Source organism: Salvelinus fontinalis, chromosome 1, assembly GCF_029448725.1.
Source record: "Salvelinus fontinalis isolate EN_2023a chromosome 1, ASM2944872v1, whole genome shotgun sequence".
Lineage (NCBI taxonomy): Eukaryota > Metazoa > Chordata > Actinopteri > Salmoniformes > Salmonidae > Salvelinus > Salvelinus fontinalis.
The window spans coordinates 92,541,197-92,562,375 of record NC_074665.1 but is presented as its reverse complement, the minus strand read 5'-3'; the positions used below and the strand labels follow the sequence as shown (position 1 = coordinate 92,562,375).

General features: G+C 46.4%; 1 protein-coding gene across 1 annotated transcript in view; it reads right to left on the bottom strand.

Moving 5' to 3' along the window:
• Positions 1–9,488: 9,488 nt before the first annotated feature.
• The window catches only part of LOC129863698 (ectonucleoside triphosphate diphosphohydrolase 1-like), a 74,183-nt gene continuing 62,492 nt past the window's right edge, over positions 9,489–21,179 (bottom strand). The window contains exons 3-5 of the mRNA XM_055935876.1: positions 14,544–14,661; positions 13,856–14,006; positions 9,489–9,717 (exon numbers count right to left, since the gene is read on the bottom strand). Coding sequence (XP_055791851.1) covers positions 9,504–9,717; positions 13,856–14,006; positions 14,544–14,661 — 483 coding nt within the window. The 3' untranslated portion in view covers positions 9,489–9,503. The remainder of the gene's footprint in view (positions 9,718–13,855; positions 14,007–14,543; positions 14,662–21,179) is intronic.

The following is a 21,179-nucleotide window of genomic DNA, read 5'->3' as shown; positions in this document are numbered from 1 at the left end:
CTGTCATGTTGACTCACCCTACTGGTAGAGAAACACCATCCTCCTCTCTGTCATGTTGACTCACCCTACTGGTAGAGAAACACCATCCTCCTCTCATGTTGACTCACCCTACTGGTAGAGAAACACCATCCTCCTCTCATGTTGACTCACCCTACTGGTAGAGAAACACCATCCTCCTCTCATGTTGACTCACCCTACTGGTAGAGAAACACCATCCTCCTCTCTCATGTTGACTCACCCTACTGGTAGAGAAACACCATCCTCCTCTCATGTTGACTCACCCTACTGGTAGAGAAACACCATCCTCCTCTGTCATGTTGACTCACCCTACTGGTAGAGAAACACCATCCTCCTCTCATGTTGACTCACCCTACTGGTAGAGAAACACCATCCTCCTCTCTGTCATGTTGACTCACCCTACTGGTAGAGAAACACCATCCTCCTCTCATGTTGACTCACCCTACTGGTAGAGAAACACCATCCTCCTCTCTGTCATGTTGACTCACCCTACTGGTAGAGAAACACCATCCTCCTCTCATGTTGACTCACCCTACTGGTAGAGAAACACCATCCTCCTCTCATGTTGACTCACCCTACTGGTAGAGAAACACCATCCTCCTCTCATGTTGACTCACCCTACTGGTAGAGAAACACCATCCTCCTCTCATGTTGACTCACCCTACTGGTAGAGAAACACCATCCTCCTCTCTGTCATGTTGACTCACCCTACTGGTAGAGAAACACCATCCTCCTCTCATGTTGACTCACCCTACTGGTAGAGAAACACCATCCTCCTCTCTCATGTTGACTCACCCTACTGGTAGAGAAACACCATCCTCCTCTCGTCATGTTGACTCACCCTACTGGTAGAGAAACACCATCCTCCTCTCATGTTGACTCACCCTACTGGTAGAGAAACACCATCCTCCTCTCTCATGTTGACTCACCCTACTGGTAGAGAAACACCATCCTCCTCTCATGTTGACTCACCCTACTGGTAGAGAAACACCATCCTCCTCTCATGTTGACTCACCCTACTGGTAGAGAAACACCATCCTCCTCTCATGTTGACTCACCCTACTGGTAGAGAAACACCATCCTCCTCTCATGTTGACTCACCCTACTGGTAGAGAAACACCATCCTCCTCTCATGTTGACTCACCCTACTGGTAGAGAAACACCATCCTCCTCTCATGTTGACTCACCCTACTGGTAGAGAAACACCATCCTCCTCTCATGTTGACTCACCCTACTGGTAGAGAAACACCATCCTCCTCTCATGTTGACTCACCCTACTGGTAGAGAAACACCATCCTCCTCTCTGTCATGTTGACTCACCCTACTGGTAGAGAAACACCATCCTCCTCTCATGTTGACTCACCCTACTGGTAGAGAAACACCATCCTCTCTGTCATGTTGACTCACCCTACTGGTAGAGAAACACCATCCTCCTCTCATGTTGACTCACCCTACTGGTAGAGAAACACCATCCTCCTCTCATGTTGACTCACCCTACTGGTAGAGAAACACCATCCTCCTCTCATGTTGACTCACCCTACTGGTAGAGAAACACCATCCTCCTCTCATGTTGACTCACCCTACTGGTAGAGAAACACCATCCTCCTCTCTGTCATGTTGACTCACCCTACTGGTAGAGAAACACCATCCTCCTCTCATGTTGACTCACCCTACTGGTAGAGAAACACCATCCTCCTCTCTGTCATGTTGACTCACCCTACTGGTAGAGAAACACCATCCTCCTCTCATGTTGACTCACCCTACTGGTAGAGAAACACCATCCTCCTCTCATGTTGACTCACCCTACTGGTAGAGAAACACCATCCTCCTCTCATGTTGACTCACCCTACTGGTAGAGAAACACCATCCTCCTCTCTGTCATGTTGACTCACCCTACTGGTAGAGAAACACCATCCTCCTCTCATGTTGACTCACCCTACTGGTAGAGAAACACCATCCTCCTCTCATGTTGACTCACCCTACTGGTAGAGAAACACCATCCTCCTCTCATGTTGACTCACCCTACTGGTAGAGAAACACCATCCTCCTCTCATGTTGACTCACCCTACTGGTAGAGAAACACCATCCTCCTCTCTGTCATGTTGACTCACCCTACTGGTAGAGAAACACCATCCTCCTCTCATGTTGACTCACCCTACTGGTAGAGAAACACCATCCTCCTCTCATGTTGACTCACCCTACTGGTAGAGAAACACCATCCTCCTCTCATGTTGACTCACCCTACTGGTAGAGAAACACCATCCTCCCTCTGTCATGTTGACTCACCCTACTGGTAGAGAAACACCATCCTCCTCTCATGTTGACTCACCCTACTGGTAGAGAAACACCATCCTCCTCTCATGTTGACTCACCCTACTGGTAGAGAAACACCATCCTCCTCTCTCATGTTGACTCACCCTACTGGTAGAGAAACACCATCCTCCTCTCATGTTGACTCACCCTACTGGTAGAGAAACACCATCCTCCTCTCTGTCATGTTGACTCACCCTACTGGTAGAGAAACACCATCCTCCTCTCATGTTGACTCACCCTACTGGTAGAGAAACACCATCCTCCTCTGTCATGTTGACTCACCCTACTGGTAGAGAAACACCATCCTCCTCTCATGTTGACTCACCCTACTGGTAGAGAAACACCATCCTCCTCTCTGTCATGTTGACTCACCCTACTGGTAGAGAAACACCATCCTCCTCTTCATGTTGACTCACCCTACTGGTAGAGAAACACCATCCTCCTCTCATGTTGACTCACCCTACTGGTAGAGAAACACCATCCTCCTCTCATGTTGACTCACCCTACTGGTAGAGAAACACCATCCTCCTCTCTCATGTTGACTCACCCTACTGGTAGAGAAACACCATCCTCCTCTCTGTCATGTTGACTCACCCTACTGGTAGAGAAACACCATCCTCCCTCTCATGTTGACTCACCCTACTGGTAGAGAAACACCATCCTCCTCTCTGTCATGTTGACTCACCCTACTGGTAGAGAAACACCATCCTCCTCTCTGTCATGTTGACTCACCCTACTGGTAGAGAAACACCATCCTCCTCTCTGTCATGTTGACTCACCCTACTGGTAGAGAAACACCATCCTCCTCTCATGTTGACTCACCCTACTGGTAGAGAAACACCATCCTCCTCTCATGTTGACTCACCCTACTGGTAGAGAAACACCATCCTCCTCTCATGTTGACTCACCCTACTGGTAGAGAAACACCATCCTCCTCTCTGTCATGTTGACTCACCCTACTGGTAGAGAAACACCATCCTCCTCTCATGTTGACTCACCCTACTGGTAGAGAAACACCATCCTCCTCTCTGTCATGTTGACTCACCCTACTGGTAGAGAAACACCATCCTCCTCTCATGTTGACTCACCCTACTGGTAGAGAAACACCATCCTCCTCTCTGTCATGTTGACTCACCCTACTGGTAGAGAAACACCATCCTCCTCTCATGTTGACTCACCCTACTGGTAGAGAAACACCATCCTCCTCTTCATGTTGACTCACCCTACTGGTAGAGAAACACCATCCTCCTCTCATGTTGACTCACCCTACTGGTAGAGAAACACCATCCTCCTCTCTGTCATGTTGACTCACCCTACTGGTAGAGAAACACCATCCTCCTCTCATGTTGACTCACCCTACTGGTAGAGAAACACCATCCTCCTCTCATGTTGACTCACCCTACTGGTAGAGAAACACCATCCTCCTCTCATGTTGACTCACCCTACTGGTAGAGAAACACCATCCTCCTCTCTGTCATGTTGACTCACCCTACTGGTAGAGAAACACCATCCTCCTCTCATGTTGACTCACCCTACTGGTAGAGAAACACCATCCTCCTCTCATGTTGACTCACCCTACTGGTAGAGAAACACCATCCTCCTCTCATGTTGACTCACCCTACTGGTAGAGAAACACCATCCTCCTCTCATGTTGACTCACCCTACTGGTAGAGAAACACCATCCTCCTCTCATGTTGACTCACCCTACTGGTAGAGAAACACCATCCTCCTCTCATGTTGACTCACCCTACTGGTAGAGAAACACCATCCTCCTCTCATGTTGACTCACCCTACTGGTAGAGAAACACCATCCTCCTCTCATGTTGACTCACCCTACTGGTAGAGAAACACCATCCTCCTCTCATGTTGACTCACCCTACTGGTAGAGAAACACCATCCTCCTCTCATGTTGACTCACCCTACTGGTAGAGAAACACCATCCTCCTCTCATGTTGACTCACCCTACTGGTAGAGAAACACCATCCTCCTCTCTGTCATGTTGACTCACCCTACTGGTAGAGAAACACCATCCTCCTCTCATGTTGACTCACCCTACTGGTAGAGAAACACCATCCTCCTCTCTGCATGTTGACTCACCCTACTGGTAGAGAAACACCATCCTCCTCTCATGTTGACTCACCCTACTGGTAGAGAAACACCATCCTCCTCTCATGTTGACTCACCCTACTGGTAGAGAAACACCATCCTCCTCTCATGTTGACTCACCCTACTGGTAGAGAAACACCATCCTCCTCTCATGTTGACTCACCCTACTGGTAGAGAAACACCATCCTCCTCTCTGTCATGTTGACTCACCCTACTGGTAGAGAAACACCATCCTCCTCTCTGTCATGTTGACTCACCCTACTGGTAGAGAAACACCATCCTCCTCTCATGTTGACTCACCCTACTGGTAGAGAAACACCATCCTCCTCTCTGTCATGTTGACTCACCCTACTGGTAGAGAAACACCATCCTCCTCTCTGTCATGTTGACTCACCCTACTGGTAGAGAAACACCATCCTCCTCTCATGTTGACTCACCCTACTGGTAGAGAAACACCATCCTCCTCTCATGTTGACTCACCCTACTGGTAGAGAAACACCATCCTCCTCTCATGTTGACTCACCCTACTGGTAGAGAAACACCATCCTCCTCTCTGTCATGTTGACTCACCCTACTGGTAGAGAAACACCATCCTCCTCTCATGTTGACTCACCCTACTGGTAGAGAAACACCATCCTCCTCTCATGTTGACTCACCCTACTGGTAGAGAAACACCATCCTCCTCTCATGTTGACTCACCCTACTGGTAGAGAAACACCATCCTCCTCTCTGTCATGTTGACTCACCCTACTGGTAGAGAAACACCATCCTCCTCTCTGTCATGTTGACTCACCCTACTGGTAGAGAAACACCATCCTCCTCTCTGTCATGTTGACTCACCCTACTGGTAGAGAAACACCATCCTCCTCTCATGTTGACTCACCCTACTGGTAGAGAAACACCATCCTCCTCTCTGTCATGTTGACTCACCCTACTGGTAGAGAAACACCATCCTCCTCTCATGTTGACTCACCCTACTGGTAGAGAAACACCATCCTCCTCTCATGTTGACTCACCCTACTGGTAGAGAAACACCATCCTCCTCTCATGTTGACTCACCCTACTGGTAGAGAAACACCATCCTCCTCTCTGTCATGTTGACTCACCCTACTGGTAGAGAAACACCATCCTCCTCTCTGTCATGTTGACTCACCCTACTGGTAGAGAAACACCATCCTCCTCTCATGTTGACTCACCCTACTGGTAGAGAAACACCATCCTCCTCTCATGTTGACTCACCCTACTGGTAGAGAAACACCATCCTCCTCTCATGTTGACTCACCCTACTGGTAGAGAAACACCATCCTCCTCTCATGTTGACTCACCCTACTGGTAGAGAAACACCATCCTCCTCTCTGTCATGTTGACTCACCCTACTGGTAGAGAAACACCATCCTCCTCTCTGTCATGTTGACTCACCCTACTGGTAGAGAAACACCATCCTCCTCTCTGTCATGTTGACTCACCCTACTGGTAGAGAAACACCATCCTCCTCTCATGTTGACTCACCCTACTGGTAGAGAAACACCATCCTCCTCTCTGTCATGTTGACTCACCCTACTGGTAGAGAAACACCATCCTCCTCTCTGTCATGTTGACTCACCCTACTGGTAGAGAAACACCATCCTCCTCTCATGTTGACTCACCCTACTGGTAGAGAAACACCATCCTCCTCTCATGTTGACTCACCCTACTGGTAGAGAAACACCATCCTCCTCTCTGTCATGTTGACTCACCCTACTGGTAGAGAAACACCATCCTCCTCTCATGTTGACTCACCCTACTGGTAGAGAAACACCATCCTCCTCTCATGTTGACTCACCCTACTGGTAGAGAAACACCATCCTCCTCTCATGTTGACTCACCCTACTGGTAGAGAAACACCATCCTCCTCTCTGTCATGTTGACTCACCCTACTGGTAGAGAAACACCATCCTCCTCTCTGTCATGTTGACTCACCCTACTGGTAGAGAAACACCATCCTCCTCTCATGTTGACTCACCCTACTGGTAGAGAAACACCATCCTCCTCTCTGTCATGTTGACTCACCCTACTGGTAGAGAAACACCATCCTCCTCTCTGTCATGTTGACTCACCCTACTGGTAGAGAAACACCATCCTCCTCTCATGTTGACTCACCCTACTGGTAGAGAAACACCATCCTCCTCTCATGTTGACTCACCCTACTGGTAGAGAAACACCATCCTCCTCTCATGTTGACTCACCCTACTGGTAGAGAAACACCATCCTCCTCTCTGTCATGTTGACTCACCCTACTGGTAGAGAAACACCATCCTCCTCTCATGTTGACTCACCCTACTGGTAGAGAAACACCATCCTCCTCTCATGTTGACTCACCCTACTGGTAGAGAAACACCATCCTCCTCTCTGTCATGTTGACTCACCCTACTGGTAGAGAAACACCATCCTCCTCTCATGTTGACTCACCCTACTGGTAGAGAAACACCATCCTCCTCTCTGTCATGTTGACTCACCCTACTGGTAGAGAAACACCATCCTCCTCTCTGTCATGTTGACTCACCCTACTGGTAGAGAAACACCATCCTCCTCTCATGTTGACTCACCCTACTGGTAGAGAAACACCATCCTCCTCTCTGTCATGTTGACTCACCCTACTGGTAGAGAAACACCATCCTCCTCTCATGTTGACTCACCCTACTGGTAGAGAAACACCATCCTCCTCTCATGTTGACTCACCCTACTGGTAGAGAAACACCATCCTCTCTGTCATGTTGACTCACCCTACTGGTAGAGAAACACCATCCTCCTCTCATGTTGACTCACCCTACTGGTAGAGAAACACCATCCTCCTCTCTGTCATGTTGACTCACCCTACTGGTAGAGAAACACCATCCTCCTCTCTGTCATGTTGACTCACCCTACTGGTAGAGAAACACCATCCTCCTCTCATGTTGACTCACCCTACTGGTAGAGAAACACCATCCTCCTCTCTGTCATGTTGACTCACCCTACTGGTAGAGAAACACCATCCTCCTCTCATGTTGACTCACCCTACTGGTAGAGAAACACCATCCTCCTCTCTGTCATGTTGACTCACCCTACTGGTAGAGAAACACCATCCTCCTCTCATGTTGACTCACCCTACTGGTAGAGAAACACCATCCTCCTCTCTGTCATGTTGACTCACCCTACTGGTAGAGAAACACCATCCTCCTCTCATGTTGACTCACCCTACTGGTAGAGAAACACCATCCTCCTCTCATGTTGACTCACCCTACTGGTAGAGAAACACCATCCTCCTCTCTGTCATGTTGACTCACCCTACTGGTAGAGAAACACCATCCTCCTCTCATGTTGACTCACCCTACTGGTAGAGAAACACCATCCTCCTCTCTGTCTGTTGACTCACCCTACTGGTAGAGAAACACCATCCTCCTCTCTGTCATGTTGACTCACCCTACTGGTAGAGAAACACCATCCTCCTCTCATGTTGACTCACCCTACTGGTAGAGAAACACCATCCTCCTCTCTGTCATGTTGACTCACCCTACTGGTAGAGAAACACCATCCTCCTCTCATGTTGACTCACCCTACTGGTAGAGAAACACCATCCTCCTCTCTGTCATGTTGACTCACCCTACTGGTAGAGAAACACCATCCTCCTCTCTGTCATGTTGACGAAACAGTCTATCACTCTGTCATACAGTACATGGTTTTATGTGTTGTTGTTCTAGGCTACCTGTCTAAAATGCTAGTTCGCCTAACTTCCTTTCATGGCCAGCGTTAGCTAGTTAACATTAGCCTTCTACATCTAGCTACATATTGAACATCCTCTCAGGCCAGGGGCACAACAATGTATGAATTAATGGTTGGATCAGATTCGCAGTTATAATCATTGGCCAGTACAGAGAACTAAGTAAAACCACAAGTCCAAATCCCTATCTCCATCCATGGCTAATTTAGGAAAGGGACCATTTTAGCTAGCTAGCTAGCCAGCCACCACGGGACAACAACACAACGAGATGCAACAATTCAAGTTGTTTCTGTCAATGACTTCTGCTCTCAATGCGATCTGATAGTGGTGACGTCAAATCCAAGCCGTCTTCCCTTTCATTCAACGCTACGGGCGGTAACAATGTCATACTCTTTATGACCAGAGAGCATCAGATAGCTGGCCTTTCAGCGACAGAGGGGCAGTTTCATTCGCTCTAATGCTTTTCTCGGGTAAGATACAGTGCATTTTGTTAAGTATTCAGACCCCTTTTTCCACAAGCAACATTCTGAGATGAACTTTGTTCTTAGCCAGCCCCTAACACAGTTAACACAGATGAAATATGGAAAACCAGTCATTTTAATAAGTTGCAGTTTAGTTTTGTTTGTAGGAACAATTCTTACATATTCCTTTTAAGATTGTGACCAAGAAAATTCCAATGTGAACAGTTCCTATTTGGGTAAACCAAAATGTTTTATATGTAGGTATCAGTGTTTAGTCTCCCCCATACCCCAACTTCTTATCTTGCCACATGTTTAAGGAGTTTTGTTTACACACCTCCTTGACAGTATTTTATTATTTACATGGGCTGTTTTAATATTCGTCATGAAGATGAAAAAAGCCATTTCATTTAAAACTAGCAGCATTTATTTTGTTTTTTTCATTTCGGATAAAGGGATCATGTGGAGTACTGCTACATCTCCCATGCCTGGAATGAGGTACGTTTCCCAGCCATATGATAAGGGGATCATTTGGAGTACTGTTACATTTTCCATGCCTGGAATGAGGTACGTTTCCCAGCCATATGATAAGGGGATCATGTGGAGTACTGCTACATCTCCCATGCCTGGAATGAGGTACGTTTCCCAGCCATATGATAAGGGGATCATTCGGAGTACTGCTACATCTTCCATGCCTGGAATGAGGTACGTTTCCCAGCCATATGATAAGGGGATCATTCGGAGTACTGCTACATCTCCCATGCCTGGAATGAGGTACGTTTTCCAGCCATATGATAAGGGGATCATTTGGAGTACTGCTACATCTCCCATGCCTGGAATGAGGTACGTTTTCCAGCCACATCCCGCATTCGTCACCGGGGTGCAAACATTATGGATGAGCAGTGTTTCAACACCAAGGTTCTCACCTGTTTCAGTCGGTCACTCAGGTAGTTAACAGTGACCCAGCCGAAGGCTCCCTCCTCCTGGCCTGTGATGATGCGAGCGCCCTGATAGGAGAACGGAGAGGACTGCAACACCTCCTCTACCGACCAAAGCACCTGATCAGACACACTCTGGTTCTCCATCCTAAACACACACACACACACACACACCCCTTTTGGTTAGTCCAGTGTTTTCATAATAACTTCCTGGTTAGTCCTATGTTTTCATTTTTACTTCCTGGTTAGTGTACAATGTTTTCATAATAATGTCCTAGTTAGTGTCTAGTATTTTGATATCAACTTTCTACTTAGTGTCCAATGTTTTAATATTAATATCCAAGTTAGTGTCCAGTGTTTTTAATTAACTTCCTGGTTAGTGTCCAGTAACTTCCTTGTTGTCATCCAGTGTTTTCATGTTAACTTCCTGGTTAGTGTCCAGTGTTTTTAATTAACTTCCTGGTTAGTGTCTAGTGTTTTTGTAAAAACGTCAAAGTGTTGTCAAATTAACTTTCTCATTAGTGTCCAGCGTTTTCAGAAATTCCTGGTTAATGTCTAATGCTGCCAATGACTGGAATGAACTGCAAAAATCACTGAAGCTGGAGACTCATATCTCCCTCTCTAGCTTTAAGCATCAGCTGTCAGAGCAGCTCACAGATCATTGCACCTGTACATAGCCCATCTGTAATTAGCCCATCCAACTACCTCATCCCCATACTGTATTTATTTATTTATCTTGCTCCTTTGCACCCCAGTATCTCTACTTGCACATTCATCTTCTGCACATCTACCATTCCAGTGTTCAATTGCTATATTGTAATTATTTCGCCACCATGGCCTATTTATTGCCTTACCTCCCTTATCTCACCTCATTTGAACACACTGTAAATACACTTTTTCTACTGTATTATTGACTGTATGTTTGTTTATACCATGTATAACTGTGTTGTTGTTTGTGTCGAACTGCTTTGCTTTATCTTGGCCAGGTCGCAGTTGTAATTGAGAACTTGTTCTCATCTGGTCTACCTGGTTAAATAAAGGTGAAATAAAAAAATAAGAATTGGTTGAGCCTTCTTGGGCATGTGGACCCCAGGATGAGCATCTGCTGCTTTTGCAACAGCTAATGTGGATCCTAATGAAATACCCAATAACACTGCAGAGACGTCTGGTTAGCTTGCTGTTACCTAATAACACTGATAGGCTGCAGAGCCGTCTGGTTAGCTTGCTGCAGAGCCGTCTGGTTAGCTTGCTGTTACCTAATAACACTGATAGGCTGCAGAGCCGTCTGGTTAGCTTGCTGCAGAGCCGTCTGGTTAGCTTGCTGTTACCTAATAACACTGATAGGCTGCAGAGCCGTCTGGTTAGCTTGCTGCTACCTAATAACACTGATAGGCTGCAGAGCCGTCTGGTTAGCTTGCTGTTACCTAATAACACTGATAGGCTGCAGAGCCGTCTGGTTAGCTTGCTGCAGAGCCGTCTGGTTAGCTTGCTGCAGAGCCGTCTGGTTAGCTTGCTGCAGAGCCGTCTGGTTAGCTTGCTGTTACCTAATAACACTGATAGGCTGCAGAGCCGTCTGGTTAGCTTGCTGCAGAGCCGTCTGGTTAGCTTGCTGTTACCTAATAACACTGATAGGCTGCAGAGCCGTCTGTTTAGCTTGCTGTTACCTAATAACACTGATAGGCTGCAGAGCCGTCTGGTTAGCTTGCTGCAGAGCCGTCTGGTTAGCTTGCTGCAGAGCCGTCTGGTTAGCTTGCTGCAGAGCCGTCTGGTTAGCTTGCTGCTACCTAATAACACTGATAGGCTGCAGAGCCGTCTGGTTAGCTTGCTGCTACCTAATAACACTGATAGGCTGCAGAGCCGTCTGGTTAGCTTGCTGTTACCTAATAACACTGATAGGCTGCAGAGCCGTCTGGTTAGCTGGCTGCAGAGCCGTCTGGTTAGCTTGCTGTTACCTAAAACACTGATAGGCTGCAGAGCCGTCTGGTTAGCTTGCTGCTACCTAATAACACTGATAGGCTGCAGAGCCGTCTGGTTAGCTGGCTGCAGAGCCGTCTGGTTAGCTGGCTGCAGAGCTGTCTGGTTAGCTTGCTGTTACCTAAAACACTGATAGGCTGCAGAGCCGTCTGGTTAGCTTGCTGCTACCTAATAACACTGATAGGCTGCAGAGCCGTCTGGTTAGCTGGCTGCAGAGCCGTCTGGTTAGCTGGCTGCAGAGCCGTCTGGTTAGCTGGCTGCAGAGCCGTCTGGTTAGCTGGCTGCAGACCCGTCTGGTTAGCTGGCTGTTACCTAATAACACTGATAGGCTGCAGAGCCGTCTGGTTAGCTGGCTGCAGAGCCGTCTGGTTAGCTTGCTGGTCAGCATGAGCAGTTAGCGCCAAACAACTTGGGAAACCCAGCTTCAGCTTTATTCATTGGGAAATGTTTACCTTTATTTAACTAGGGAAGTCAGTTAAGAACAAATTCTTATTTTCAATGACGGCGTAGGAACAGTGGGTTAACTGCCTTGTTCAGGGGCAGAACTACAGATTTATACCTTGTCAGCTCAGGGATTTGATCTTGCAACCTTTCGGTTACTAGTCCAAAGCTCTAACCACGAAGCTACGCTGCCGCCACAAATAAATGAAAGCCTCACAAGCTATTTTAAACTGAACAAAAATATAAACGTAACATGCAACGATTTCAACATGTTACTGAGTTACAGTTCATATAAGGAAATCAGTCAATTTAAGTCTATGGACTTAACAACTGGGAATGAAGATATGCATCTGTTGGTCACAGATACCTTAAAATGGTAGGGACGTGGATCGGAAACCAATCAGTATCTGGTGTGACCACGATTTGCCTCATGCAGCGCGACACATCTCCTTCACATAGAGTTGATCAGGCTGTTGATTGTGGCCTGTTGAATGTTGTCCCACTCCTCTTCAATGGCGGTGCGAAGTCGCTGGATATTGGTTAGAACTGGAACACGCTGTCGTACACGTTGATCCAGAGCATCCCAAACATGCTCAATGGGGGATATGTCTGGAGAGTATACAGGCCGTGGAAAAACTCATTTTCAGCTTCTAGGAATTGTGTTCAGATCCTTGTGATATGGGGCCATACATTATCATGCTGAAACATGAGGTGATGGCGGCGGATGAAGGGCCTCAGGATCTCGGCACGGTATCTCTGTGCATTCAAATTGCTATGGATAAAATGTAACTGTGTTCACTGTCTGTACCTTATGCCTGCCCAATACCATAACCCCACTGCCACCATGGGGCACTCTGTTCACAACGTTGACATCAGCAAACCGCTCGCCCAAACGACGTGGTCTGCGGTTGTGAGGCCAGTTGGACGTACTGCCAAATTCTCTGAAAAGGATGGAGGTGGCTTATGCTAGGGAAGTGAAAATTAAATTCTCTGGCAACAGCTATGGTGGACATTCCTGCATTCAGCATGCCAATTGCAGGCTCCCTCAAAACTTGAGACATCTGTGGTTTTGTGTTGTGTCACAAAACCGAACATTTTAGAGTGGCCTTCCATTGTCCCCAGCACAAGGTGCACCTGTGTAATGATCATGCTGTTGAATCAGCTTCTTGATATGCCACCTGTCAGGTGGATGGATTATCTTGATAAAAGATAAATGCTCAATAACAGGCATGTAAACAAATTTGTGCACACAACTTGAGAGAAATAAGCTTTTAGTGCGTATGGAAAATTTCAGGGATCTTTTATTTCAGCTCATGAAACATTGGACCAACACTTTACATATTTTACTAATATTTTTGTTCAGAGTAGTTTCACTGTCTGTTATTTTTACCTTTTCCACAAACTGTCTATTGCTTGATATACACTGCTCAAAAAAATAAAGGGAACACATGAACAACACAATGTAACTCCAAGTCAATCACACTTCTGTGAAATCAAACTGTCCACTTAGGAAGCAACACTGATTGACAATACATTTCACATGATGTTGTGCATTTTTAAACCTAAACCTAATCTTAACCCTAACCATAACCAGATTGCTAAACTTATCCCTAACCCTGACCTTAAATTAAGACCAAATAGCTAATTAGAATTTTCACACATTTTTACAATATAGCCAATTTTGACTTTGTGACTGTACTATCTGGTGGAATTCTTTCAGATCTGAGACGAGAGAAATTGTCTGATGGATTTGGTGTTTTGTTAAGGGCTCAGAGTGGTCACGCACCCAAGAAGGCTCAACCAATCATCCGACGGATAATACTTCCGGCTATCCTACGAAACAACATTTTACGTCCAGGGGTCAGAGGTACCTGAGCAGCCTCATTCCGGCGGTGGCCCCCAGGTAGAGGGGAGTCTCGTGGTGCCTGCTTAGGGGGATGAGGCGCTCTGCTTCCTTCATACAGCTCTTCAGAGACGCCCCTGCCTGCCCTGGAAACACAGAGTAGCTCGAGATACCAGCACCTGGACACCAAACACACACACACACACACATTTTAACTAGATAACAAATCACATTTTAGTGGTCACATACACATGGTTAGCAGATGTTAATGCGAGCGTAGCGAAATGCTTGTGCTTCTAGTTCCGACAGTGCAGTAATAACCGACGAGTAATCTAACAATTCCACAACTACTACCTAATACACACAAGTGTAAAGGGATGAATAAGAATATGTACATATAAATATATGGATGAGCGATAGCCATGTGCCATAGGCAAGATGCAGTAGATGGTATAGAATACAGTATATACATATGAGATGAGTAATGTAGGATATGTAAACATAACTAAAGTGGCGTTATTTAAGTGACTAGTGATACCTTTATTAAATCCATTTATTAGATTGATTAAAGTGGCCAGAGATTTGAGCCAGTACGTTGGCAGCAGCCACTCTGTTAGTGATGGCTGTTTAACAGTCTGATGGCCTTGAGATAGAAGCTGTTTTTCAGTCTCTCGGTCCCAGCTAGGTTTTCATAGTGTGTGTGTGTGTGTGTCTACCTTCGACTTTGCAGGCGTGTGTCTGCTGCACTCTTCCAGTGTCGTTATCCTTCTCTGCCGGCCACTCGTAGATATACACTGCTGTATGTGAGGAGCCAGCATCCAGGACGATCCCATACTGAGAGATGGAGAGAGAGACATTTTCAACCTCTCTGACCCAGTCTGTAATACCTACATGTTTCAAGCAAACCACCATAGTCCCTGTACCTAAGAATGTAACCTGTCTAAATGACTACCAACCCGTAGCACACATCTTTAGCCATGACATTTGTATTTATTCTGGATCCCCATTAGCTGATTGAGAAAGGAAAGCTGCTAGGAGCTCAGATGAAATCATTTAATAACTTAAAACCCTGTAATGACAAACACTGTGGAGTCACTAGTTTATACAGTGTCAAAGGACACACACAGGTGTCTGTAATCATAATGACAAACACTGTGGAGTCACTAGTTTATACAGTGTCAAAGGACACACACAGGTGTCTGTATTCATGGCCGGATGTGGCCTGATATCATTGGTTAATTCTCAGACATAAGAATAACATACAAAAACATAAATGGATAGCATACGATCATAGATACAATTTGGCTACATAGGCCTACAAATATTTACAAAGATTAGCAAAATCACAATAATCACAAAAATGGCTTCAGATCAAAGTCTACGTTGAGACCGAAGGGAGAAAGGTCCTTAAATTGAAAGATTAAGGTTCCTCTCGTTTTAACAATAAATTGTCGAGGTCACCCCCTCTCCTAGGGAGGGTGACGTGTTCGATGCCGATATAACGTAGGGTTAAAATCTAGTGGTTCGCTTCCAAAAAGTGGGCCGCAACTGGGTAAGTCGTGTTTTTGCACCTAATGGTTCTACGATGCTCTGAGATACGTACTTTTAATTTGTGCTTTGTTTTACCCACATCCTTTTTACCACAAGGACAAGTTATAAGATAAATAACTGCCTTAGTGGAGCACTGTGATAACACCTGTGATTGGGATCTGTTTCCCTGTTTGGGGGTGTTTGAAGGATCTACATTTATAAGTGCCATTGCATTGAGCACAGCCATTACCCTTGTAGTTTCCATCCAGTAGGGGTGTAAATAGACGTTGTGCAGGGATATCTTGGGGTGGTAAATCAGACTCAACCAATTGATCTCTGAGATTTCTGCCCCGTGAGAATACATCCAAGGGACGGTCCGAAAACACATTACCGATACTGTCATCGGATCTTAGAAAACACCTTACCCATACTGTCATCGGATCTTAGAAAACACCTTACCCATACTGTCATCGGATCTTAGAAAACACATTACCCATACTGTCATCGGATCTTAGAAAACACCTTACCCATACTGTCATCGGATCTTAGAAAACACCTTACCCATACTGTCATCGGATCTTAGAAAACACCTTACCCATACTGTCATCGGATCTTAGAAAACACCTTACCCATACTGTCATCGGATCTTAGAAAACACCTTACCCATACTGTCGTCGGATCTTAGAAAACACCTTACCCATACTGTCATCGGATCTTAGAAAACACCTTACCCATACTGTCATCGGATCTTAGAAAACACCTTACCCATACTGTCATCGGATCTTAGAATGTGCCAATGTTTGTGAACGATTATTTTCCAAGTCTAGGTCCAAGAGGCTTCTAACAGCTTCTACCACCAAGCCATAAGACTCCTGACCATCTAATCAAATGGCTACCCAGACTATTTGCCCCCTCCGCCCCCAAGCTGCTGCTACTCTCTGTTATTATCTATACATAGTCACCTTAATAACTCTAACCAACATGTACATATTACTTCAATTACCTCAACTAACCGGTACCCCCTGTATATAGTCTCCACATTGACTCTGTACCGGTACCCCCTGTATATAGCCTCCACATTGACTCTGTACCGGTACCCCCTGTATATAGTCTCCACATTGACTCTGTACCGGTACCCCCTGTATATAGCCTCCACATTGACTCTGTACCGGTACCCCCTGTATATAGCCTCCACATTGACTCTGTACGGTACCCCCTGTATATAGCCTCCACATTGACTCTGTACCCCCTGTATATAGCCTCCACATTGACTCTGTACCGGTACCCCCTGTATATAGCCTCCACATTGACTCTGTACCGGTACCCCCTGTATATAGTCTCCACATTGACTCTGTACCGGTACCCCCTGTATATAGCCTCCACATTGACTCTGTACCGGTACACCCTGTATATAGCCTCCACATTGACTCTGTACCGGTACCCCCTGTATATAGCCTCCACATTGACTCTGTGCTGGTACCCCCTGTATATAGCCTCGCTATTGTTATTTTACTAATGCTCTAAATTATTTGTTTATTTTATTTCTTATTCTTTTTAGGTATTTTTTTAATGTATTTTTTTAACTGCATTGAAGGTTAAGGGATTGTAAGTAAGGTCTACACCTGTTGTATTTGGAGCGTGTGACGAGATATTTCAGTTTTTTGCTAATTCTTTTGATTGGACAGAATTGGCTGGTAGGGCAAACTGTTTTTCAAGGGAAGCGGGTGACAACTGTCAGCCCTCAAACTGTTCAGTAGGTTTCCTGTAAAGATCAGTGTGTAGAACATTATCTTCACACAAGATCAGAAGATCAAGGAAGCTGATTCTGCATCACTCCGCCATAGAACACAATATCATCAACGTACCATTTCCAAATAATGATGATTGGCAAGAAAAGATGTTTGAGAGGATTGAGAATTGACTGTTCCATGTAACCCACATTCAAATGTGGATTACATAGCAATACCCTTCGTCAGAATAAAGAAATCATTTAGAAAAATGAAATAGTTGTGTGTAAGTACTATTTCAGCCAATGTTATAATGCCTGATGCACTGGAAGGTAGTTTATTAGGGTCACGTTGCAGAAGAGAATGCCCCATAGCTTCAATACCGCCCTCGTGTGGAATATGTGTGTAACGACTCAACATCAAAAATAACAAACGTGTTATCAGGGAGTGGATCAAGAGATTCAATAATAGAGATCATGCTAGTGGTGTCCTTTAGGAGGGGAGCTGTTCTGAGACCATACTGCTGGTGTCCTTTAGGAGGGGAGCTGTTCTGAGATCATACTGCTGGTGTCCTTTAGGAGGGGAGCTGTTCTGAGATCATACTGCTGGTGTCCTTTAGGAGGGGAGCTGTTCTGAGACCATACTGCTGGTGTCCTTTAGGAGGGGAGCTGTTCTGAGATCATACTGCTGGTGTCCTTTACAAAGGAGGGGAGCTGTTCTGAGATCATACTGCTGGTGTCCTTTAGGAGGGGAGCTGTTCTGAGATCATACTGCTGGTGTCCTTTAGGAGGAGAGCTGTTCTGAGACCATACTGCTGGTGTCCTTTAGGAGGGGAGCTGTTCTGAGATCATACTGCTGGTGTCCTTTAGGAGGGGAGCTGTTCTGAGACCATACTGCTGGTGTCCTTTAGGAGGAGAGCTGTTCTGAGACCATACTGCTGGTGTCCTTTAGGAGGGGAGCTGTTCTGAGATCATACTGCTGGTGTCCTTTACAAAGGAGGGGAGCTGTTCTGAGATCATACTGCTGGTGTCCTTTAGGAGGGGAGCTGTTCTGAGATCATACTGCTGGTGTCCTTTAGGAGGGGAGCTGTTCTGAGATCATACTGCTGGTGTCCTTTAGGAGGGGAGCTGTTCTGAGATCATACTGCTGGTGTCCTTTACAAAGGAGGGGAGCTGTTCTGAGACCATACTGCTGGTGTCCTTTAGGAGGGGAGCTGTTCTGAGATCATACTGCTGGTGTCCTTTAGGAGGGGAGCTGTTCTGAGATCATACTGCTGGTGTCCTTTAGGAGGGGAGCTGTTCTGAGATCATACTGCTGGTGTCCTTTAGGAGGGGAGCTGTTCTGAGATCATACTGCTGGTGTCCTTTAGGAGGGGAGCTGTTCTGAGATCATACTGCTGGTGTCCTTTAGGAGGGGAGCTGTTCTGAGACCATACTGCTGGTGTCCTTTAGGAGGGGAGCTGTTCTGAGACCATACTGCTGGTGTCCTTTAGGAGGGGACCTGTTCTGAGATCATACTGCTGGTGTCCTTTAGGAGGGGAGCTGTTCTGAGATCATACTGCTGGTGTCCTTTAGGAGGGGAGCTGTTCTGAGATCATACTGCTTGTGTCCTTTAAGAGGGGAGCTGTTCTGAGATCATACTGCTGGTGTCCTTTAGGAGGGGAGCTGTTCTGAGATCATACTGCTGGTGTCCTTTAGGAGGGGAGCTGTTCTGAGATCATACTGCTGGTGTCCTTTAGGAGGGGAGCTGTTCTGAGATCATACTGCTGGTGTCCTTTAGGAGGGGAGCTGTTCTGAGATCATACTGCTGGTGTCCTTTAGGAGGGGAGCTGTTCTGAGATCATACTGCTGGTGTCCTTTAGGAGGGGAGCTGTTCTGAGACCATACTGCTGGTGTCCTTTAGGAGGGGAGCTGTTCTGAGGCCATACTGCTGGTGTCCTTTAGGAGGGGAGCTGTTCTGAGATCATACTGCTGGTGTCCTTTAGGAGGGGAGCTGTTCTGAGATCATACTGCTGGTGTCCTTTAGGAGGGGAGCTGTTCTGAGATCATACTGCTGGTGTCCTTAGGAGGGGAGCTGTTCTGAGATCATACTGCTGGTGTCCTTTACAAAGGAGGGGAGCTGTTCTGAGATCATACTGCTGGTGTCCTTTAGGAGGGGAGCTGTTCTGAGACCATACTGCTGGTGTCCTTTAGGAGGGGAGCTGTTCTGAGATCATACTGCTGGTGTCCTTTAGGAGGGGAGCTGTTCTGAGATCATACTGCTGGTGTCCTTTAGGAGGGGAGCTGTTCTGAGATCATACTGCTGGTGTCCTTTAGGAGGGGAGCTGTTCTGAGATCATACTGCTGGTGTCCTTTAGGAGGGGAGCTGTTCTGAGATCATACTGCTGGTGTCCTTTAGGAGGAGAGCTGTTCTGAGATCATACTGCTGGTGTCCTTTAGGAGGGGAGCTGTTCTGAGATCATACTGCTGGTGTCCTTTAGGAGGGGAGCTGTTCTGAGCCCATACTGCTGGTGTCCTTTAGGAGGGGAGCTGTTCTGAGATCATACTGCTGGTGTCCTTTAGGAGGAGAGCTGTTCTGAGATCATACTGCTGGTGTCCTTTAGGAGGGGAGCTGTTCTGAGACCATACTGCTGGTGTCCTTTAGGAGGGGAGCTGTTCTGAGATCATACTGCTGGTGTCCTTTAGGAGGGGAGCTGTTCTGAGATCATACTGCTGGTGTCCTTTAGGAGGGGAGCTGTTCTGAGATCATTCTGCTGGTGTCCTTTAGGAGGGGAGCTGTTCTGAGATCATTCTGCTGGTGTCCTTTAGGAGGGAAGCTGTTCTGAGATCATACTGCTGGTGTCCTTTAGGAGGGGAGCTGTTCTGAGATCATACTGCTGGTGTCCTTTAGGAGGGGAGCTGTTCTGAGATCATACTGCTGGTGTCCTTTAGGAGGGGAGCTGTTCTGAGACCATACTGATGGTGTCCTTTAGGAGGGGAGCTGTTCTGAGACCATACTGCTGGTGTCCTTTAGGAGGGGAGCTGTTCTGAGATCATACTGCTGGTGTCCTTTAGGAGGAGAGCTGTTCTGAGATCATACTGCTGGTGTCCTTTACAAAGGAGGGGAGCTGTTCTGAGATCATACTGCTGGTGTCCTTTAGGAGGGGAGCTGTACTGAGATCATACTGCTGGTGTCCTTAAGGAGGGGAGCTGTTCTGAGATCATACTGCTGGTGTCCTTTAGGAGGGGAGCTGTTCTGAGATCATACTGCTGGTGTCCTTTAGGAGGGGAGCTGTTCTGAGATCATACTGCTGGTGTCCTTTACAAAGGAGGGGAGCTGTTCTGAGATCATACTGCTGGTGTCCTTTAGGAGGGGAGCTGTTCTGAGATCATACTGCTGGTGTCCTTTAGGAGGGGAGCTGTTCTGAGATCATACTGCTGGTGTCCTTTAGGAGGGGAGCTGTTCTGAGACCATACTGCTGGTGTCCTTTAGGAGGGGAGCTGTTCTGAGACCTTACTGCTGGTGTCCTTTAGGAGGAGAGCTGTTCTGAGATCATACTGCTGGTGTCCTTTACAAAGGATTGGATTCAACATGTCAATACCTGTACAACTAGTGATGAAGTGAATCTCTCCTCCACTTTGAACCAGGAGAGATTGACATGCATATTATTAATGTTAGCTCTCTGTGTATATTTAAAGACAGACTTCTCCCCATCCTTGCTACTGTTGTATCAATATGTTTTGACCATGACAGTTTATAATCCAGGGTTACTCCAAGCAGTTTAGTCTCCTCAACCTCATTTTCCACATTATTTATTACAAGATTTGTTTGAGGTTTAGGGTTTAGTGAATGATTTGTCCCAAATACAATGCTTTTAGTTTTATAAATATTTAGGACTAACTTATTCCTTGCCACCCACTCTGAAACTAACTGCAGCTCTTTCTTAAGTGTTGTCAAAAATGTTACATAAACATTGTTGGTTCTTAATGGACAGAAATGAGCACGTGAGAGCGATGAATTATATATTTAATAAAACGTGTTGCACCTACAAACTTACTTTTTTTTCTCTCCACAACTGGTACCAGTCTTGTCCCATCCATGCAACTCCCCTACAGA